Here is a 24,153-nt window from a genome sequence, read left to right on the forward strand (position 1 = left end):
TGTATGTAAAATAATTTATAAAAGGGTAGAATGAATATTTGGAAAAAAACTGATGCATCAATCTAACGCTTTCCGTCTAAAATAACGGAAGGGAGGTTTTTGTTGAATTTCTCAAAAGTTTAGGAGAGGTATTTGTTAAAATGAAATTACAGGGGAGATTTTATGATTATCAGAAAATTCAATGGAGGCTTTTTTATTTTACCCTAAAGGTAAATAGGAAATACGTAGACCTGTTCATGGGCCGGGTGGCCCGACGGGCCGGCTCGACTCCCGGACGGGCTTGAACAGGATTTTTGGCCCGCGGGCTTAACCTCGGGCCAAAAAGCCCGGCCCGCATAAAATTCGAGCCGGGCTCGGGCTTTGCTAAAATAGCCCGGCCCGAGCCCGGCCCGGCCCGACTTATAGTTAAACTTAAGTAAATCCGGCCCGACCTATAGTTAAACCTAAGTAAAAACCCTATGTGATGTCTATTTGAATAAATTTTTTGATTTGAGGTCATTGATTCACTTGTAGATCCATTGTTCATTTAAATAGGGGAAAAACATTTAAATTAAAATAGAAAATGTCAGAAAATTTTGAATTTCTTTTATTAGATCGGGCTTCGGGCTTTTCATCAGGGCCGGGCTCGGGCCCAAATTGTAGGCCCGTTGGTCGGGCCGAGCTCGGGCTCGGGCCTAACAGTTTTCTGTTAATAAAGAGTCAAAGCTCGGCCCGGCCCGGCCCATGAACAGGTCTAGAAATACGAATGGGTTGGACCAGTGCGTATTCGGTATCCCGCTGATAAAATGCCACTTCTGGCTATGAATTACCCGCTTTCTTCATTTCGAAAGATGTACCCCAGCCTGCACAAGAGCTTTGAACATTAGCTTCAAACTAAGCGTTCTCGGTAGAGCACTTGTAGGACTGTAACTGCGTTCTAGTTGCAGAAGTAATCTCCATTGTTGTACGGTCCTAAATCCTCTCTCTGCTTTTTTCGTAAAAATCTTGCTTCCACCTTTTTTGTCTAGACGGACAGAGCCTACGGTGAGATCGTTAACGAAGAACTCACTTGAACTGATAGATTACCAAATATCAAGTTAGGGTTTCTAGTTTCTTGCTTCCTGAGATTCCTTTATCCATTAGCACACTTCGGAGCTATATTCTTGTTTCTAAGACTGTTTTAGGTTGTTCATTTGGAGTACTTTCTTTCTCTACTATCCTTCTAGCTGTTTCCATCTCTATATCGTTTCGTGTTTGTAGAGATAGATTGTTTGTCTGTTTACTTTTCAGAATTAGTTCTCGAATTACGATTTCAGCTTCTACGTTAATTGTCTTTTGGAATTTATACCGCTATGCTCTGAACTGGAATATGTTGCGGTGGCTTATCGGCTAAGCAGTCGAAGAATTTGAATTCTGATGAATTTTCTTAGATGTTCCAAGAGTAGTTTTTCACTTTTCCTCTGTGTTGTGTATTTGTATTCAAAATAACAATACTTACTATCCATCGGACACTAATTTAGTTCGTCCGTTTTTCTTTGGTAAATCGTTTCAGGTCGGTGAAGTGATCTTGTTGTTGCAGCCTTTAAGAGAGGGGCGTTATCTTCAGTATAATGTTACAGTGGATGGGAGGATCGAGGAAGAAAGTGAATACTGTAAGTAAAACGATACTAGTTTTCATTTTTATAATTGGTAGGCTTAGCACTTATCGTGGACAAGATGATGCCATTGACGTGCACTTAAAAAGAAAGGCTGGAATTAATGGATCAATGAAGGAAAAGGAACCTTGATTGCGACAATAATTCTAAACATACGCATCTCAATAGGAGACTTCATCCATACCGTGGCATGCATTTAACTTTGGATCCACGATTTTGTTCGATAGATACTGTTGAGGTGTCAATTAGGTTGGGGTGGGCTCTGAACATTTTCTCCGAGTCTGATCTTAGCCTGATCAGTTGGTTCCAATATTAACTAGCTAAAATTTGTCAAAATCAAAATTGGGCAGGGTAGTGGATTTTAAACGATGATATGTTCACCTCATTGGTCAGGTTATCCGCCTGTGGGACTTAAAATGTTGATATATCATACACACATATATGCATTATAAACAACTATATTCTGGACCTGATATACAAAACCTTGGCTGTATTCCTGCTAGAGGAACATAATTTGATCTGTAAACATCATCTATGGCCGTGTAATAAATGAGTGAAGGGTCTCCTATGAAGAGGACATTAAGGCTTATAGGTTCATATTTCCTATTATGTATTATATATAATGAAGAATAATTACCATGTATTATAATATATAATACATTTAAAAGAATCTAGATGATGGTTTCAGGGGCCAGACCCTCAGGATTTTAAGAAATTAACCCAATTGTGAACAAAATTCAATTTCAAAGCCAACATCAAGCATGCTCAGCCCATGGAGGCCCCTCAAATCTTCAACCAGCCTGGGCCTGGCTGGATGATCTCTGCCTAAGCTGTAATCTTTACCATTGTTATTGCTCTTTGTTTTTGTCTTTTATTGTTGAAGGACATACTTTTTCTTGTTACCTTGTATCCTAAATTTCCACATGGAATGATATGTAAATATTATGCATCCCTTCCCAATTTAGATTCTGAAGTACAAAGCGTCCTTCAGTATTTGATTTAAACCATGGCATTCCCTCAGTAATTTTTCCTGGATCATATCTTGCTAGGTTAACCATGCATTATTAGTTATGAAGAATTTTCCTCTTTTTCCCTGTTATTTCCAATCTTGAAACTGTAGTGCCTTGTAAGGTTTTCTTACTCTTTGAAACTTTATAGTTCTTTTTCTTGACTGTTGTATGCTGTTAATTTTGTTTCTCACGTTCTCTTTCTATGAGAATGTCTCATCATTTAAGATCGTAAGATTCTTAGTCTCACCATGCAATAGTTTAATTTTGGCAATTATTGCTGAACTTATTTAAGTTTTATACATAAGCCTAAGAAAATGACACTGGGTTTCCTATACCAATGTGTTAATCTCTTCTTTTCTTGTTGGTTCAATTTATATCGATCATGGTGGAACTGAAAAAACTTCAGTCAAGAAAATCAACACAGAAAAGGTAAGATACACATTTCCTAATTTTCATTATATATTTCTGCTTCATGTTTAGTATGTTAAAAAGTTTTGAAGACATATTTTGGAAGAAAGTGACATAGAAAAATTTGTATTGTTTATATTTATTCATCATCAAATTCTTATTGTGTAAATGATAAAAGTGAGACACTCCTGGATGAAGATGGGATAGACTTTTTCTAACCTAATTAGTAAAATTTGCAGGCAAAAACAATACTTTGAACAACGGAAGAGACAGCAACAGACTGCTGGGTTAGAGAACTATGCTGATGGAACAATCAAATGCAGCCAATGGCATGAAAAACCTCGATCACTGGATGTCCTCAGTTTGCTGAACTTGGCAACAGTTGCTGAAGAACACAGTTCAGATTCCAATGGTAGATCATTTTATACATATGAAACTGTTTGAGGATTCTGTTTTCTCACTCTATAATGTTTACCTTTTTTTGATAAGCTACTCTATAACATTTACCTTGTTTCTTTCTTGGGTTCGACTATGACATGGAAAAGATATGATATCCAAAAAACAACTGACCAATAAATCAGAATCATAAACGTGGTAGGGAACATGGTGTTATTTATCAAAATTCATGGGTGGGTTTTGATTGGTCAAAACTCTTTCCATACCATATCTTTTCTGTATCATAGATTTTCCCTTCTTTCTTTTATTTTACTAAGAGGTTTTCTATGCAAACCATGGTATTATATTTGTTTAGTTACCAAAAAAATCATATTAAGTTCGGAATTAATTTTACTTATCAAAAAAAAGTTTGAAATTAATTTTTTTGTTGCTTGAATGGATGGAATATATGATATAATTTATTGATTTCATTTAATTAATGTGTCTGACATGTTTATGGAGACTTGTTATCTGGTCAATACCAGATATATTAAATTAAGCAGGAGAAGAACCATTACAAAGTCATTCTGTACTGTCCTAACTACCAATTTTCTGAATTGTGTCCTGATCTTAAATGGTACTCAGTTTCCCAAGTTGATTTTGTCCAACATCTTCCATTCTTTGTGCAAACTTTGTTGTTCCTATAAATCAAGTTGTTGGCGTGCTTAATTCTTTCAAGAGAAGTATTGTCTCTTTATTTGAAATTTTGAACCAAAGTTGGTCCAACCTTATTCTGGTGATCTAGTCAGTGCACTTTGTTGTTGGATTTAATTGTTTTATTTCTACTGTTAGAATACTGTCAGCATGTTCTTTTCTCTTATTTAAGTTTTATTTTTAGGGTGTGCTGCCAGGAACCTACTTGTAATTTATTTATCTTTTATTTGTTACATCATATTATTATAAATTAGAAGCTGGGCGTCGCCAGCCCAATCTTTTGAATCTCAAACATCTTTCTCCCTCTTCTCTTCTCTTCTCCTCTTTCTCTCTCTTTCTCTTTCTCTCTCTCTCTCTCTCTCTCTCTCTCTCTCTCTCTCTCTTCTTGTAAAAAACCATGGTATCAGAGCGCAACTCTGGGCAATTGGAGTCATTTTTTCTTCTGAATCGTATCCATTCAACCCAGGTTTCTGATTTCTTGGACAGTGAGGACAAGAAACCCTAATCAGACTGATCAGAACTACTTCTTGTTGCTTCTTCTGGGTTCTTCCTTGGTCATAACACCAAGGTAATCCTAGCAGGAGGAGGCCGATGCTGTGAAGCTTCCTTTTTTTCTTTTGGCTGATGCTGTGAAGGCTTAGTCGTGGTTTTGCACCTTCGTACAGGGGTGTGTGATCCCCTTTGTCACAGGTATGTGCTGTGATTGATTAGTGTGTGAATTGTGAAGTGTGTAGTCCAATGGTGACTATTTTTTAGTGTTTCTGGACTGTTTAGTTGCTGCCAGTTGACCTCAGCAGTGGGTACTTTATTTCAGAAGTAGTTTGTGGGGTTTTGTGTCCTAATTGTGACTGTAAGAGGTGGTACTTGTGTGACGACCGGTCTTGTGCACCTGCAGCCTTTGTTTTTTGACTTGTAGACCTGCATTTGCCAATGGCGAATGATGATTCTGCCTCATTTGGGGTTACATCAACCTGTAGTACAGCTGATATGAGGACTGAAAGTATGATGTTTCCTATGCCTATTACTCCTTTAAACGGCCTGAACTACCTGGAGTGGGCTAAAGGTGTAAAACTTTATGTAACAACAAGGGGAAAAGCTGGTTACATAAATTAAAGAGTGAAAGAGCCCAAGAGTAGGAGTGCTGAACATGATCAGTGGGACCAAGAAAATAGTATGGTGATGTCTTGGCTTCTTGTAGCCATGAAATCTGATGTAAGGAAGAACTTTATGTGGGCAGACACTACAAGTGAGATATGGAAACAGGCCAAAACCACCTATTTTGAGCAAAGACGCTATGCCAAGATCTACCAGTTACAAGTTGAGTCCTCAACTTGTAAACAGGGGAACCGTAGCTTGTCAGCCTATTATTCAGCTCTTACCTTAGTATGGAAGGAATTGGACTACTATCAAACTATGGAATGGAAACATGATGATGATGCTAGAGCATATAAGAAGTTGGTTTCTCAACAACGGGTTTTTGCCTTCTTGTTGGGACTAAACCCCATATATGAACCCCTTAGAGTTCAGATTTTAGGAAGTAAAGAATTGCCTTCAGTCCAAGAGGTGTATGCCCTTGTTCATTCCGAGGAAAGTAAGCGGAGTGTGATGGTTACAACTGAGGGGGAGAAACAGGTAGCATTAGCTGCAATGGGTGGTAATAATATGGGAAAGAAAAGTGACTCCAGGAAAGTTGATGATAATGATAAGTTGTTCTGTACCCATTGCCGACGTTCAAGACAAACGTGACACATGTTGGGAGCTCCATGGGAGGCCAAAGTGGGCTGTAAAGAACCAAGAACAGGGTAAGGTATAGGGTCAGAAGAAGCCTAATACAACACACAATGCAACAAATGTGGCAATCCAAGAAACTTAGTCTGTTGGAGTGTCAACTGATACTACTCAGGAGCACTTCATTGGTTTTGACCCCAAGGAAGGTATCATGAACTCCTTCCATAGTCATTTGGAATCATATGGGAGGGCCTTGCACCAGATGTACAGTTCAACTTCTAGTAATCCTTCTGCCTTTTATGTCTCCACTGCCACTGATTCCCCCTGGATCATTGACTCAGGGGCATCTAATCACATGACCGGTAAGCCAAACCTATTTCAATCTTATAACCTTTTGTCAAGAAGGGATAAGGTTAGACTTGCAGATGGATCATTCTCCTCCATTGCAGGCTAATGATCAATATCTCTTCTTCATGGACTTAACCTAAATAATGTTTTGGATGTCCCTCAGCTTCCCATCATTTTTTTTTTCTATTAGCAGCATCACAAACTCATTAAAATGCAGTGTAACCTTTTTCCTAATTCATGTGTTTTTCAGGATCTAATTTTTGGGAGGACGATTGGAAAAGGAAGCTTAATGGATGGTCTCTACACTCTCAACAACAAGGCTGGTTTCTCGGTGTCATCCTCAGAGTCGCATAGTCAGTCAAATAAGAGTCATTTTTTTTGTGGCATACTCGGTTAGATCATGTGCCTTTTGAAATGGTGAAGTCTTTATTTCCTTATTTATTTAAGTCCTATTCAGTGTCAGATTTCCATTGCCAAACGTGTTAGTAGAGCAAGCAATGTAGAACGGTATTTTATTCAAGTAATAAAAGATCAAGTTTTCCTTTCCATATTGTGTATTTTGATGTGTGGGGCCTACTACCATAACTTCGGACGGAGGGTATAAGTACTTTATCACATTGATTGATGATTTCTCTTGCTATACATGGGTATTTCCCATGCATAGCAGAGACAAAGTCTCAAAGATCGTGAGAGATTTCCAGAGGATGGTGTTTACACAGTTTCATGTTGAAATTCAGATTTTTCAATCAGACAATGCAAAGGAATATTTCCATGGTGAGTTTAATGAGTTCTTTGCTTCTCATGGTTCCATTCATAGGAGCTCGTGTGCAAGAACACCACAACAAAGTGGTGTTGCAGAAAGAAAGAATAGATACTTCCTTGAGGTAGCCCGAGGGATGATGTTACATATGAATGTTCCCAACTGATTTTGGGTTGATGCTCTACTTGTTGCTGCTTATGTCATAAACCGCATGCCCTCCAGAGTGTTAAACTGCAAGGCCCCTCATGACTTATTGTTCCATTAGTCTCCTTTATTTTCCATTCCCACGAGGGTGTTTGGTTGTGCTTTTGTCCATGATTTATCTCTGTCCTGTGGTAAGTTGGATCCTCGGTATATTCCCTGTATCTTTCTAGGGTATCCCTCTTCGCAAAAGAGTTACCAGTGCTTTGATCCCGTTGGTCATAAGTTCTTTGTATCCATGGATGTCTCGTTTTTTGAGTCTAAACCATTCTTCCATGCTTTTCCTCAGAGGGAGAGTAATGTGGAAGAGGAGAAGTAGGTCTAGGTCTGTCAAGTCTTGCCTCCTTCTATTCCGGATCTTGCTCATTTTCGTGTTTTCCAACGTAAATGCCGTAGAGATCAGCAATGTGACAAAGATGTGGAGCCACCAAACATTGAGCAACCAACACCGTCTGATTCCCAGGAGGTAAGTCCAACTCCTTCTATTTCACCTATTGATACCCTGACTCTCATTTTGGTTGTGGAGGACCTTGACATTCGTATTGCTCATAGAAAGGGAGTCGGGTCATGCACTACAAAACACCCCATTACCCTGTATGTTTCTTATGATCACATTCATGGTTTAAAATGTTCCTAATTTCCTTAATATTTTCACAACATTTCCATTTCCATGGGTAGCGACACGAAATTTTACTAGAACAGACATTTCCCCAATGAACACTACCAGACCTATGTGGAGTACAAGAGATAGTACCCACGACATATTTCCATTTTCACTTCCATGGGTAGCAACATGTAATTTTACTAGAATTGACATATTCCTTTTGAACACTACTGGTACTATGTGGAGTACAAGAGATAGTATTATAACATAAGTTGGTGACAATATTGTAGATATGTGAAGTAACAAGTTATTGTCCACCTAACTTACATGATTGCAACTTTGAGCTAGCTCAATATTCATTTCAAACATGAAGTTAAATAATAATTTTTGTTTCTGTAATAGATTATTTGGTTGATTTGTTACAACCATTTGCATTTTCTAAGAGTTTAAATTTTGCTTTAACTAACTCTATCATGAAGTTCTAAAGCTTAAGGTTTACAAGGCAACTTCAGAACGTATTTTTTTGTCTATAATCCTAGTTTCTTAGTTTTGTTTAATAACTTGGAACATGACAATAATTTAAAAGGTGTGCCTATGCTTCTTTTGTCATTTCATTAAATATCATTCTATATTTTTCATATTTTACAATGTTTCCACCATGTCTATAATTTTTGCAATATTTTCATACGAAATTTCCGATATGTTTCTTATATTTGGATGACCAACATTTCCACTGACATCGACATTTTAAACCTTGATCACATTTCTCCCTCTCACCGTGTCTTCCTATCTGTAGTTAAGGGTGGATTCGAGTTGAGCCAAGCCGAATAGCTAGATATTCGAGCTTGGCTCGCCAAGGTAGTACAAGGCTCGAGCTCGGTTCAAGCTAGAACCTTGAGCTCGAGCTCGGCTCGAGTCAAAAGCTCGTAAGCTCAAGCTTGGCTCGACTTGAGAAAAATGTTTTATAAATATATATATATATATATAATATTTTTATTTGATATTTAAAAAATTAAGAATTATAATAATTAGTTATTATTATATATAAAAATAAAATATTATATATAAAATAATTTCTATAATTTTATATTATTATTATTATTATATGTAGTTATTCGAGCTGTCTCGCGAGCCTCACGAGCCGAACTTTATTAGGCTCAAGCTCGGCTCAATTAATAAACGAGCCTATAAATTGGGCTCGAGCTCGGCTTGAAGCTTGGTTGAAACCGAGCCGAGCCGAGCTCAATTAGCTCGTGAAGAGCTCGGCTCATGGCCACCCCTATTTGCAGTAGATAACATCCCCATACCCAGAAATGTGGCAAAGGCTTTAAAATATCCTGAATGGATAGATGCTATGAAGGAGGAGATTAATGCCCTCCATAAGAATCATACATGGGAGTTGATGGATCTTCCAAAAGGGAAAGATCTAGTGGGGTGTAAGTGGGTGTTTACAGTGAAACATAAGGCAGACGGGACAGTTGAAAGATACAAAGCAAAGCTGGTAGCTAAAGGGTACACCCAAGTCTATGGTGTTGACTATGATGAGACGTTTGCTCTAGTAGCTAAGATGAACTCAATTCGGGTTCTTCTATCATTGGCTGCAAACTTTGACTGGGAATTGCATCAATTGGATATAAAGAAGGCCTTTTTAAATAGTGATCTAGAGAAGGAGGTGTACATGGTTCAATCCCCAGGTTTCTGTGCCAAAGGGAGTGAAAATAAGGTTTATAGGCTAAGAGAGTCCTTTTATGGTTTACAACAATCTCTTAGAGTGTGGTTCAGTAAATTTCATATAGCGGTTTAACAAGTAGGGTTCAAACAATGTTAGTCTGATCACACTCCCTTTGTGAAGAGATGTTGGGAACAAGTGGTTGTGTTGATAGTGTACATGGATGATATAATCATTGTAGGAAACTGGAGCAAAAAAATACAAAAGTTGAAGGAATTCCTAGCCTCTCAATTTGAAGTGAAAGATCTGGGTCCCCTAAAGTACTTTATTGGAATTGAAGTTGTCTGCTCAAAAAGGGGCATCTTCATTTCTTAGAGGAAGTTTGTCCTATATCTGTTACAGGAAATAGGAAAGTTAGGTGCAAAACCAACCGATACCCCTATGGATGTTGATCATAAACTGGGAGATTGTGATGGTGAACCACTGAAAGATGTGAAACAGTTTCAAAGGTTAGTGAGAATGTTGCTTTATTTGTCCATTACACATCTAGACATTGCTTACTTAGTTGGGTCCTGAGCCAATTCATGCATTCCCCTAAGAGACACACATGGAGGCAGCAGAGAGGATCCTTAGGTATTTGAAGAAGTATACAGGAACAGGGTTGCTATTCAGCAAACATAATCATTTGAAAGTGGAAGTCTGTACAGATGCTGACTGGGCAGGTGTTGTGGATGATAGAAAGTCCAAAAATGTACTGACTGGGCAGGTGTTGTGGATGATAGAAAGTCCAAAAATGGGTACTGTACATTTGTAGGAGGAAATCTAGTGACATGGAGAAGTAAAAAACAAAGTGTAGTTGCAACTTGCAAGGTCAAGTGCTGAAGTAGAGTATAGGGCTGTGGCACATGGGGTGACTAAAGTTCTTTGGTTGAAGAACCTTTTAGGGGAACTTGGGTTACTGTCCACAATCCTATGTCCTCTACTGTGACAGTAAAGCAGCCATTAGCATTGCTAGCAATCTTGTCCTACATGATAGGACCAAGCACATTGAAGTGGACAAGCACTTCATAAGAGAAAAAATGGAATAGGGAGAAATTTGTACTCCTTATGTCAAATCCAAGGAGAAATTTGCTGATATTCTCACAAAAGGGCTTCCATACTTGCAGCACAGTGAGCTGCGACAAGTTGGGCGTGATGGATATATTCAGCCCAACTTGAGGGGGAGTGTTGTTGGATTTAATTGTTTTATTTCTGCTGTTAGAATGTTGTCAGCCTAGGCTGCTGTCAGCATGTTCTTTTCTCTTATTTAAGTTTTTCTTTTAGGGTGTGCCGCCAGGGACCTACTTGTAATTTCTTTATCTTTTATTTGTTACATCATATTATTATAAATTAGAAGCTGGGTGCCGCCAGCCCAATCTTTTGAATCTCAAACATCTTTCTCCCTTTTCTCTTCTCCTATCTTCTCTCCTCTCTCTTCTTGTAAGAAAACACACTTCAAACCAGCTTTCTTGTAACAAGATGAATACATACTCTGGACTTTAAATGCTTTTAGGTTTTGATTATCAATATATGCTTTGCTTTTTCTCCAATGGATCTATGTGCTTTGTGAAATTAATGAAATATGTAAAATGTTCTCCATGTGAGGAATATGGAATGGAATAACTTTTGTTGTGAGTGGTAGGATATTTGTCATTAAGCTGCTGATAACACTGGTTTTAATTTAATATGATTTTCTTTTATGATGTCCAAAGTTTCTAACCCTACTTAATTCATTGGTAAAAGCAAGGGGAAATCCAGAAATAAATGCTTCATCAGTTATCCACTCTATTTCAAAATGTCCATCATCAAGCCTTACAGAAAAGGTCATTTGTGGAGATTCTGTCAATTTGAAAGAAGCATGTGAGCCTGTTTTCTCTCATATGACTTTACCTATTTGTGAAAGGCAAGCTATTTTCTTAATTATGAACTGGACCATGTAGCTCTTGATTTGGGTTGGTTAGAAATGGAATGTTATCTTGTGATGGTTCATATGCTGAATATGGTTGTTGTATATGAAACAGTAACTGTATCATCTGGACATCAGATTGAGACTGTATCCCAGGAGAAGTAAGAAATATTTCTGTGTACACCTATCAACTGCATTCATTTCATATGTGCTTGCACTCATTCACATACATCTGTAAGGTGAATGCCATAGCTATCCTTGTACAGATTTAAAACTCTATGATTAAAGTGTGTAGATAAGCAACTTGCATCTCCTTTCTTTCTTTCTTTCTTTCTTTCTTTTTTCTCTTTTTTTTTGAGAGACGTCTGTGTCTTTACTTTACATGCTTCTGATTTGTGGATGTTCTGTATTGTGTGTGCTCTTCTGTGAAATGCTGACATTGCTATCACCTAACAGGGGTTTCTCCAACAGTCCCGATAATTTGCCACCTTCTTGTAACTATTCTTCCAAAGGAAATGGTGACAAAAGGAGTCACTGGAAGACAGATTCTGAACACCGTAAATGTCAAAAACCATGCTGAACACAACTTTTAGGAATTCGTACTTTCTATTTTTCTGTTGCTAGGTTTGCTGACATTAAATTATATAGGCTATTTGTTTGTATATTTGTTTAAGCATAGCATCCATCCCTTTCTTGACTTTTACCTTTACCCTCATTAGTTACTTTTTTGACCTCCTCATCTGTTGTGTTCTATTCCAGAGTTATCTGTTCTTGATTTAGTTGGTGGTGGTGAACCAAATAGTGATTCAGAAGAAAGTGTAGTACATGAAGCTCATGTTGCATTTTCTGTGCAAGGTATGGTCTTATTGTTGATCTGGAAATCAAGAGCCTTCACTAATATTAGGATCTCATTCATGATGGTTACACCTTTAGCCTCTGTATCATTCTGTAAAAAAAATTTCTTTAAGAGACAGATTTAGACATGTATTTTTATGTCAACGTATTGTGAGATAAGATCAAAATTGTCAACATACTTGCACAATAAAAGGGAGGAATGCTGACTTTGCAGATATATGGAAATTCTAAAGAAACAAAGGAAACTGATTTTTGATGGTAAAAAATGTTAGGAAATTGGTCTTCTAATCAATCAATTTTCTTTGGAAAAGCATTCATGAAGGGCAATCTAATTGTCATCTTCATGTTTTCCATTTGCCTTTTCTTTTCAAATGGTATGCACAATTATGGAGAGGACCATACTGTAATACCAGCATTATATCATCATCATCATCATCATCATCATCATCTAAGTCTTGTCCCAGCTATATGGGGTCAACTACATCAATCCTGTTCTGGCATTCAGTTCTGTTCAGTGCCATATCCATTGTTAAACTATGGGTCCTTGAATAATTTCTCACTAATTCAACCCATTATCCTTTTGATTTGCTCCTAGGTCTTCTAGTCATTTCAACTTATAACAGATTACTTCTTCTAGTCATTTCAACCCATTATCCTTTCCCTCACTTTACTACCTATTGGATCCATTCCTAGGTTCCTTCAAATAAGATCATTTCTAATCCCATAATTTCTAGTTTTCCCACTCATCCATCTCAAGCACTTCTACTACACTCATTTTTAAACATGTTGTTTCTTCAGTGCCCAACACTCTTTTTTATACAATACAACACTGCTGACCTTATAACTGTTTTGTAAAAAGTTTCTTTTAGCCTAAGTTGTATTTTCCTATCATACAAGACCTTGGATGCACCCCTCCATTTTTCCCATTCTACTCTAGTTCTATGGGTGGCATCCTCCTCGGTTTCTCTCTTGTTTTGGATTATCTAACCAAGCCAATGGAAAAGGTTACTTTGAGATATCACTTGGTCTCCAATCTTAAGTGTACCCTGAATTTTGCTCATAGTATTTATTGAATTTATGTCGCATATATTCTATTTTAGTTCTAATCTTGCATTTAATCCTTCTTTGTATTGATCAATTCATATTGTCATTAGCAAACAACATGTGCCATGAGACCTCCTCCTGCATGTGTTAAGTCAATTCATCCATGACGAATGCTGACCCTTGGTGAAGGCCCATTGTAACTAGAAAATTTGATATCTCTCCTACAAATATTCTGACATTGGTTGTTGCCTCCTCATACATATCCTTTATTAAGTCCATATACCTATTTCAGACTTCTTTCTCTTTAAAAACCCACCATATTATCTTTCTAATGACTCTATCTTGTGATTTCTCTAGGTTAATGAATACCATATGAAGATCTCTCTTCTTCTTTGTAAACTTTTATATATCGATCATCTCAATAAAAAGATTGCTTCCATGGTTGATCTCTCTGGCAACATAAACCAAATTCATTTTCTGATATACTTGCTTTGTATCTTAACCTTTTCCGAATCACTCTCTCTCTCTAAGCTTTACAATATGGCTTATGAGTTTAATCACACGATAATTATTGTAACTTTGCATGTCACTTTTTATTTCTAAATGTAGGAACCACAATGCTCTTTCTTCATTTGTTGGCATCTTATTTGTTTTCATTATCTTATTAAATAGTTTAATAGCCACAATAATCCTACCTCTACCATACCTTTCGAAACTTCCAATTGGTACATTTTAGTAACACTAGAGTTATTACTTATTAATCCCTTCCCCACCAGCACCCTCTATATGTTCTTCATTTAGTAAATACCAGCATGATACATGTATTTAACAATGGATATGGCATTAAATGGAATGAAGTGGAGAAACAGTATTCATGTAGCTGATTCCATATAGTTGGGATAAGTCTTAGATGATGATGATACTGGGAATGTGAATTCATATATAACTTTCTCTTGTTTGTCAGGTTTAGGTAAAGTGGGGATAGAAACACCATTTCATTCACCAAGCCAACCTGGCAGGTAATTTTATTTGGTATGGATTTTTGAAAATATTCCCTCTAACTTTCTAAGTATTGTATATAAATGAATCAAATAATTAAAAATGATGAGATTAAAGCTTATAGCGAACATCTTGCATTCTTGTGGGAAGCAAATTTGCAATGGTTGAGACAGTCTTTAGGAGTCTTATATTGATATTGCAGGAGCAGGAGTGGATCATATTTTGGTTGTTGCACGGAACCTTAGACCCTTCTTTTATATCCTAACTTGATTAAGAATAATGTGCTTCCTGTAGTTCATTATAATTTGAAGGATAGTGTTTTATATTGTGGTGCCTGTGGCGGATTGTTAAATAGGAGGAATGAGGCACCAAGTCTCCTAATGTGCACAAGGTTCATTAACAAATTTCATCAAAGAGCCTGTATGATGGATTTTCCCTAATATATCCTCCAAGCCTTCATTAAAGAGCCTGATTTAACTATTTTCATTGAAACCTACACATTAACTTTTAAAAATGTTTGAAGGAGTAAAAGCCTCAAAGGTGCAGTATTGTTTTCATGTTTCACATGCTGATGTCCAAAGTATGATCTTCTATAATTGGCTTAATTGTATGTTTGCTACACCATCCAAATTTATCACAACTGTCTTACTCACTTTCCACATTTGGCATTCGTCATATTTAGATTGCAAAAACTTGTCATTTTTAATAGAACATTTAGGAAGAAATGATAGTAAAAGAAACAAAAATTAATGGTGAACAGTTGTTAATTAATCACAATTTAATTCATTTTTTCCTAGAATCTAATTGTTTCAAATGTCTGGATTGCTGTAGTATGTATGTTAGTGTTTTTTGTGTTCCACACACACTTTTAACTTTACATAAAAAAGGCCATTACCCAATGTTGGTCCCAGCTATCTGGGGTTTTGGGAGGAGTAGACTGGGTATGGTCCTAACCTGGCATTTTCATACAGAAAGTGGCTGTCCTCAGACTTGAACCCACATTCTCATGCTTTCCAGCCCGAGATTTTACCATTGCACCAACTGTTTCAAGAATTACCTCTGGTTTATCTCAATTCTCAACTACTGACCAATTTTCTTGCCCATTTTCAGCTCTCTTGTGACATGGCTTGTGTAATTCTACATGCACGTGCATCTAATTTATTGCTAGCTAGTTGTATATGTTGTCCTATCATAACTACTTTGAAGTTCCTACTTTGTTAATGCAAAGGGGGAAATAAAGAATTTCTGGTTCTCTATCTGAAAGTGTCTTGAATTTTACATGGTTTATATTAGAATCTTCTCCAGCAGTTGTTCTTCACCATCAAATGCTGTAAGGCAATTTCACTCATACGAGGACCTTATATACGTCATGGATGATCTTGAGCATGAGCTGGTGAGAATTATACTGAGTAACTACTCTTTCTTATTTAATTGGCTGCATTTGGACCATTTTAACAACAGTCTTCCATATCATAAGAGAAAAGAATTTCTTGATGCACCAGAACTCTTTTTTCTTTTTCTTTGTTTAACTAAATAGTCCGGCTGGATTCTTGTTCTGGGGATGCAAGGTGTCTTCCATAAAGTTGTCCCCCAAACTTGTTTCTATTCTTGCAACTTTATGCTTTTTGTTAATAAAGATTCAGTTTTCCTTTATTGTCCATATCTATACATATTTTGATTTGTTCTCAGCTTGCTATTTTACCTAGGTAGTCCAGAAAGATACTCCAAAAGGTGTGATACATCAGAATATAGTGATGAAGGCAGGATGTATGCCTGGTTTTAGTTACTTAAGATAATTCATGGGTGTTTACCCTTTTATATCATTGTGAGGGCAGGACATGCCAGGTTTAGGGCCACACATGCCCAACCCTAAATCTTGGTCCTTACTTTGTTGGCTCAGGCTGGGTCCTGAACTTCCCATGGAAAAGTTTTTTGCAGGCACAGGTCTAGACAGAAGCCCAGAAGTCCAAGCTCAACCTGTGGAAAAGTTTTGGTCCTGTCCAAGTTGCAACACTAGATATCAATATAAGATATGCACCATACCTGCTACCTGAATTTGTCCATAGAAAAAAAGAATGTCCTTAAGTTATGAATCAATCAATATCCATACTCATTTACCAAAAGAAACTCATTTATTTTCCCATGCCCTTTGGCTCTTCAATATCCTGCAATTTGATTGATGTTCAGCTGTGGTGGTTTATAACACTTGGATACAAGATTCATCATCCATGGCTGAGTAGCAGACTGGAGAACAGTCCAATATAGTATTCTTCTAAATCTTTACTCTGATTTCTGCTTCAGGGGTTCAGCCTAGAAATCCCTACTGGAATGGATAATAAGGTTGGCTACTTCTCTGTAGGACATATAGATGAATTAAATTTTCATTGTGAATCTTTTGGAATAAAGACAACTCACAAATCTAGTAATGCCCTTGGTTATAGATTTACTTAACAGCTTCCCTAGGTTGGATTATTATGAGCTTGTGGATTTCATTCCAAGACTGAATTGTTGTTCTTATACTTGTGATTATATTATGTGAACCCACCCATCAGTAAGTTTGTTGTTTCAGTTCTTTCCTGTTATTGTTCACTACAGTGCAAAAAGCAAAAGCAACGTTTTCTATTGTTTGAAGGGTTCCATTAAACAATAGAGTTATTGATTAATACAAATTAGTGTGTTAATTGCAGGATGCCAAGTTACATGATATTAATTTACCACTTGCCAGGAGTGTTTTTGAGAGTCCTTTCATTTCAAGTAGCACAATGGATTGGTCTGGAAATCCAAATAGCACAAAATGTACTGCAAATGATTGCATGAAATTTGATATCTGTGATACTCAAACAGATAACTTTTTGGATGAGGAACAGTATTTCTACAACAATATGGATAAGAAAAATTGGAAGACTTGGAATGGTAATTTCCTCCTTTGTTTCTTCTCCTTTCCAGTTACATTGTTTTTATTTCATATCCAGAGCACTGTCATTCTGTTCTGCTCTGTTCAATACCATATCCATTGTCAGATTATGGGCCCTTAAATCATTTCTCACTACTTCAGCCCATGTCCTTTTTGGTCTGACCTTACATGAAGCATATCCTTTTTATTTGTTCTATGGATATGCTCTTGTTTCCGAATTGTACTTAAAATGATTGTCTTGTCATTAAGTTCTATGGATTGCTTTCTCTAGTCTATAAATGGAAACAATATACATGGAAAGAAATATTTTGCAAAGTTTTGGGATAGAAATTATCTCTACATGCAAGTAGAAGATAATTCACTGGAAGCATGGTTCTTTTTTCCATCTTTGCCTCTATATTTCCCAAATATGACAAGGAAACATCAGGCCAAGGTGTAGGGTACAAACCTTACATAAATTTGAAGTATCAAACACAATATGGCACCCTTGTACAAGTATCTAGGCATCAGCTTAGCCTTTATTTGTCTTTTTTCCCCTGGGGAGGGGTAGACTAAAAGCTTTCTAGGTGGTTAAAGTCTATAAGAGACCATTTCCTTGATCCCCTTTTGAGGTTGCAGGTGCTTTGTTTGTTGTACAAAGGTGGCTCTAATTTCTTCCTACACCCACTGTGTTTGGAGTCAGGGGACTGAAGTGGAGACATTGGACAATTTCAAAATTCTATGGATTCTAGAATCACTTAATGTTATCTTGGTGCCTTGAATTCCAGATGTGTTTGCTTCATGACCCGGCCTGAATTAAGTTGAGAAAAACCCGGAGGCAAAATTTCATAGTGGTCTGTTGCAGAAGCGCAGATGGTTTGCAGTGAATGTCTGTTTCCTCAGTCACTTGATTTGCAGTTGCTCAAGTCTATTTTGCAGATGGTTGTTGATTCACAGTTGCTCAAGGCTGGGTTGATAAGTCACACGTTCCTCTCTTGGTCTAATTGGAGCTAACTCGATTAGGGTTTTTTTACATAAATATCTTATTGTATCTTGTGCCACAAGCCATCTTGTATCTTGAAAGTCAAGAAAAGAAAGAAGGCGGGTGTGTGTGAGATAATTTGATAGTAAAGGTACTTTAGGTGTATTGGGAGATAGGGTTTGGTGAGAGAGGTAGTAAACATGGTGACTGTAATCTCTACCATTTGATAGTGGATTTCTTCTCCTTTGATGCCCGTGGACATAGGCTATAATCTGAACCACATAAATCTCTTTTTGTTCTTTGAGTTGTTCTCTTTTGTGTTATTTTTTCTTCTCCTGTTTTCTCTACTTGCCCATCGTTTATAGTTCCTGGGTTTGTTTGTTCCCCAACACTTACTCTCCTATGCATTTGAAGTAGCATGGAATTCAGTATCTAGTGATTCTAGGTCTGCCAATTTTGTATCTTTTGAGGATTTCTAGATTCTCAGGGTGGGTAATTACTTAATTCCGTTTGGGCCTGGGTGAGGGGTGAGCTAGCCTGCTCCTTTTTTTAGGGTTTATTGTAAGGTTTTTTCCCTTGGTTGGCCTTTGTGGCTTGTTTTTTTGTTTCTGTTTTGGTGTAAGGCCAAGTGTTTTTGTCTCTTGCAGTGCGTGGCCCATCAGTGATTTTTGGGTCACTTCTTACCTTCGTATTTTCTCTTGTTTTATGAATCCATACACTTAATTTTTGTTGAATAGAGTAATCCAGACACAGATTAAGTGATTCTAAATGAGTTGGCTTCCTATAGAAAAGAAAAGTATTAAGTTATTTGTATCAACACATGTTTTCTTATAACTTTCTCTATCAAGTTCAAGTTATAAGTCCTCATTACGTCATTTTCTTACCAATTCAGATCACCTTTTATTTGGTCTTCCCCTTGTTCTTTTAGAGCCTTGTACTTGCACAAATTGACTCCTCACTGGTGCAACCATTTATCATATGTACACATGACCAAACGATTTTCAGTTGACTTTCCTTCATCTTGCAACTAATTGGACTTCATTAATTGGTAATTGTTTTTCTAAAAATGTTAAATTACTGTCATATTTGTGTTAAAATTCTGTGCTCAGTAATGACATTAGGGTACATGATGCACATAATCCACTTGTTATTGAATCAGCCTTAATTGCAAATTTGCAATATCCCCTACATGAGGGACTTCTGTTTCTATGTCAATGGTTTGGGAGGTGGAACTGCATCTTATGCTTTTATCTTTCAGTTTTTATGGAACTTGATGTGGACTTTACCTGGGTGTTGATTCATCTTTTTGTTAACCCCACCAGCTAGATCTAGCTTCCTTAATGACAACTTTCTTGACGGGGGAAGCTATGATGTTGCATGGAACAGCCGATCATACCAGGGTGGTGATTCTCCTAGGTTTTTGAGAGCTGAAAAACATGAAGCATCTGAATCTGCTTTTCAAGGCTCTTATTTACCAAATAAAAGGTTATCTCTTTAAATTGAGACCTTTTTTTTATTTGTTAATATTATTTTCAACTTCATGAATTATTTATATATTATGTCATCTGTGCAGGGATGCAGACAAAGTACCCAGAAGATACAACATTTTAGGTGCTTCCCTTTTCATCACAACTGTGCAACAGTGATGCTAAAACATCTCTTTGTTATCTTTTCCTTCAATTATGAAACTAAAGTATATTATCACTGCTGGAAAATAAAACATATTGTCCATCATAAAAAACCTGAAACATATTACCATTCAAAATAAAGAAAAGAACCTAGAACATATCTTCAATGCAAATACTCCCCCTGTGTGTGTATAAATTTTTCGTGTCATTGTTTGTCTGCTTAGGTCATTCTGAAATGGGGAAAGGTTAATAATTTAGCATGTCAATATAGATAAATGGTTGGTATAATTAGCAAAATCCACACTTTTGTGAATCAAACATGATAAGTGGTGAACAGAAGGGGTAATGTTTCTCATTGAAAGATTTGTTGGTTGGGTAATTAAAAAATCACTAAGATCCATAGTTATTCACAGCAAGTGTTTAACTTATTATGGTAAGATAAATTCCTTGTCTTGCTTTTTTTCTGATTGTCTCTAGATCTGTGGATTGATCTCCATAAGCGATACAATTTTTAAAATAATTTGCTATTAACTTTTCCATTATTCATGTAGTGTTAACATTTAATACATTAAAAGAAATTTTGGTCTACATAGATAACTCTGGCCTATTCTTTTAAGAAAGCGATTGTCCTCTTTTCTTATTTGATAAATTTCTCAATGACTGTGGGAACCAGAATCAACTGCTCCATACTGCAAGCACCCAACACCAAAAAAATATGGCTTCATAACTTCAGATGGGAAAAGGTATGCCAGATTTAGAGGAATATGTAAATAAGTGCATTATAAGTGTGCTCATGTAAATTGTGTCTAGGTATCCTTCTGTGGGTGGGAGTTGGGGTTTTCATAGTGTTCTTGATCAACCAAGTTGGTCTTATCTTTCAAAAGAAGATGCAACAGATGGCATGAGCTTGTTGAGGTAAATCTTAGGAGCATCTCTTGTTGACATTACTATCATTTTTCACTCTAATGATTGTCTTGAGTTTATTTTGATTGATATTTGTTTCTTGTGCCTCAATGTTATTACAGTGAAGAGTCATGCTCCTCCAGTGCAGGTTATCTTATTGTTTCAAGAGCTAATTTGTTTATGTGAAATTATTTCTTTTGGGGGCATTTGGATAAAGAACAACTTTATTTGTAATATTATTGCCAGTCACATAACATTGGCATTTAATCCAGGTGTGCATAATTCAGAATGGTCATCATAAAAATTACCGTAAAATGTAAATATTTATTTATTTCTAAAAAATTATTTGATTTTGGTAATGATGCCATTTTGAATGATGCCTCCTGGCATACAAATGCCCTGGAGTTATAATATTGAATCAAGTTATTAGTATATCAAATGCTCCATACAGCATCCTATTTCTTCAGAATAATTAAGTGATTTCTTCTATTATTCCTGTTGCTTGTTAGTGAAGGGAGAGAAACCCATTAATTCAGTATCAAACGTGATGAAATTGAAACAAAGCATGAGAAGAAACGAAAATGAGGTGCACATTAGTTCAGAAAACAACTGTGGTATGAAGAATATATATAAAGAAACAAAGTGCAAAGACATGGATGAAACTCACGGAAGGAAAACCTTGAATGGGTCAGGAAAGTATAGAAAGGTGCATGATCAGTTGAAGTCCAATTCGATTCATTACACAGGAGAGCCTTACACTCTCCAGAAAAGTTTAGAATTGCAGCACTGCCACTTGTTTAAGGAGGAAGGTTCAATTGACATAGGTTCAGGACTGGGTTCTTTCAGTAAAACTTCTGCAGAAGATGAAGATCTCTGTGCTAAACTCTCAATTCCCAAATTATATCCCAACATACAATCACCTAGTAAGAGATCAAAGTGTAATTTTCCTGTTGAGTTTGGGCCTTCTGTCAGCTTCATCTCTGGAAAGACTGCTTTCTTGCAGCCACCTAGTCCTGCACGTTATCATGACTTCCCCACTTGCTTAAACACAGCATCTGGGTCAAGCAAGCCAGATATCTGTCTTGAAATGGAAGACAAGCCTCCATGTTCATCTTGTGTTGCTGACTCTGAAGGGGAGTTGGTATTTTCTGATTTATCCAGGCAGGAACATCTTGACAAAGATGAAAATAAACCGGAGTTTCAGAAAAATGACTACCTGAAGTTTATGAAGAAGCAACAGACAGAAATTTCTGCTGCAGATGGCGACTTACCCTCACGAAGTGGAAGGACAAAGGATGCTACAGATTCGAAGGATAACTGCAGTGAATGCAAGGGGTCAAAAGCTGAAGCTCCTGAGCTAAATGAGAGGCCAAAGACAAAAAGTCATATTGAACATGTAGAAGATATATCTTCAACTGTGATGGAGATGTCTGGCAAGCTTGAGAATGGTGTAAATGATGACAAGTAAGTGCTGTTCTGATATATCCCCGTTTTCTATCTAGTAAGACAATAATGAAAGCTTAGAATTTTCTTTTACTAATAACTTAAACTGTTGTTATCAGATATGGATTTGATGCTCAAATTCATCATCCATCTCAAAGTGAGAGTGAAGGTGTTTATTTTTCTGTTTTAATTAGATAGGTCACTGCCTTTTATTTTAGTCACTTCTGACATATTCAGTGAAATATTCCTGATATCCTAGTGCAGGGAAAGAAGACTCTGGATCCAAGAGGAGAAACATTAATAGTAATGGACTGAATAATAACATTGACCCATCTTACGAGGTAATGATTCAAACTTATGTTCTTCAGCTTCTGTGCGTGCAGAAGGTGCTGAAGGAAGCATCTCAGGACACTATGAAGAAAGTGTGATGCTTGTCTCATGCCTTTAGTTTTTAGATAAAGAGAGTTTAGAATTTTTATGGACACTAGATAATGAAATACGTACTTTAACTGCCAAGTACGAATGACATTTGAATCCGAGTTATACATTGCCCATAGTTCCCTTGTTTCACATTTTCACAATTCCACTCATAAGGCCCAGTTTGGGAAAAGTGCAAATACAAATATGCACGGTGCAAATTCAAGGCCCAGAGTTGTACGTAGAATCTCTCTGAAACTCTTGATCAACACAAAAACGGTAGACTCGTCTAAGGTAGTCGCAACTGAACCATTTTAGCTCCCAAGATCTTATTGCAAGTCTATTCATCAGACCTGAGAGAGGAAGCTATATCGTTTTTGCCTCCCGTTTGGATTTATTTTATTTTATTTCATTTATCTTGCTTTGGAGTATGAAGTTTGAATAAAACATGCAATGATACCAATGTTTAGAGAACCGGACCGGGCATAGAACTGGAGAAGGGAGAGGTTTATGAGTTAGAGGTTTGACTCGGGTTGAACCAGAGGTCGAAACATTGGTATAGATGGTAAGGTTAATTTTTAAAATAAATGATTAGGGTTCAAGCTTTTTAACTTGCATTTTTTTTTTTAAATATGTGTATAATAATGTATATATATAATAAATAGTTATTAATTAGTGTAAATAAAGAGGTGGATTAGTGGTAATTAAGTAATATGTGAAAAGAAAAGGTTTTGGGTTCAAATCTTATTAACAACATTTTAAAATTTCACTATGTATGAAACCCAATGGCTTCATGAAATTGGGGCCGGTTCATTGGTTTTCTGATTAAACTGGCCAGTCAACCGGTTTTAAATAAATCCGATTATTGGGTGTGACTGAACCGGTCAGTGAGACTTGGGTCACTGTTCAACCGGCCGGCCGGCCAGTCTGGTTTTCTAAACATTGAATGATTCTACCTGCACTGGTGCGGTCATGTCCACACATTAATAGACATTCGAAACAAACATGTGAAGGAGAATGCCAAGCCGACCAAAGGCCGCCGTCCAAATTAAATCCCTTCATCTGTATGATTGAGAAACATATATATTTGACTCAAAAATATCCGTTACGTTGGTAGAAAAGAAGCATAAGAAACAATCTTAAAATAATTATCATCCATGAATGGTCTTTTACGGACTGGTACATTTCTACTTTCAACTAAAGGGTCAAAACTCTGCCAGGTCTTCAGTTAAACGCTTCTTATATTCATTCATGTTCAGCTGTCTGTTTACAGTTTACCTTCTCCGGCAAAGCCCCCATTGCACTGTTTGCTAAACTGTATCATATGGCCTCTCAGGTAGTGTTTGGAAACGGTGCAAATAAAGTGTAAATCCCGGTTTAGGGTAAATTTACACTCGGGTTCATTTTTGTTTGTGTTTGACAATATGGTCTTCCTCCCATTCAGACACCTGTCCTTCCAAACTCAGAAACAAATTAGGCATGTGTCTTATTCTGATTAGCTGTCTTTCAATAAAGCTGTCTAACATACATAGTTGATCCTTCACAATGTTATATCATGTGAAGTAGGAATTTCTTACTCTCAATCCTTTTCAA

The 24,153-nt window shown here is 36.8% G+C and overlaps 1 protein-coding gene across 13 annotated transcripts; it reads left to right on the top strand.

Annotated features, from left to right (window-relative positions):
* The first annotated feature begins 764 nt into the window (after positions 1-764).
* LOC104594476 (uncharacterized) lies at positions 765-22,715 on the top strand. Of its 13 annotated transcripts, none has more exons than XM_019197221.2 (19): positions 765-1,023; positions 1,532-1,631; positions 3,051-3,073; positions 3,292-3,464; positions 11,234-11,350; positions 11,512-11,557; positions 11,853-11,953; positions 12,156-12,251; positions 14,260-14,314; positions 15,588-15,687; positions 16,982-17,207; positions 19,492-19,654; positions 19,743-19,780; positions 20,471-20,540; positions 20,608-20,712; positions 20,823-20,848; positions 21,210-22,164; positions 22,263-22,312; positions 22,408-22,715. In XM_019197221.2, exons 2-19 carry the CDS (start codon positions 1,590-1,592, stop codon positions 22,569-22,571), a joined length of 2,550 nt encoding a protein of 849 aa, XP_019052766.1. In that variant the 5' UTR covers positions 765-1,023; positions 1,532-1,589; the 3' UTR covers positions 22,572-22,715. The 13 variants fall into 13 exon arrangements, with proteins under 13 accessions (XP_019052766.1, XP_010253063.1, XP_019052764.1 ...); XM_010254761.3 differs by having other exon boundaries at positions 765-943; positions 22,403-22,715; XM_019197219.2 differs by having other exon boundaries at positions 765-943.
* The last annotated feature ends 1,438 nt before the right edge of the window (positions 22,716-24,153 follow it).

Source organism: Nelumbo nucifera, chromosome 2, assembly GCF_055504915.1.
Source record: "Nelumbo nucifera cultivar China Antique chromosome 2, China Antique-T2T, whole genome shotgun sequence".
NCBI lineage: Eukaryota > Viridiplantae > Streptophyta > Magnoliopsida > Proteales > Nelumbonaceae > Nelumbo > Nelumbo nucifera.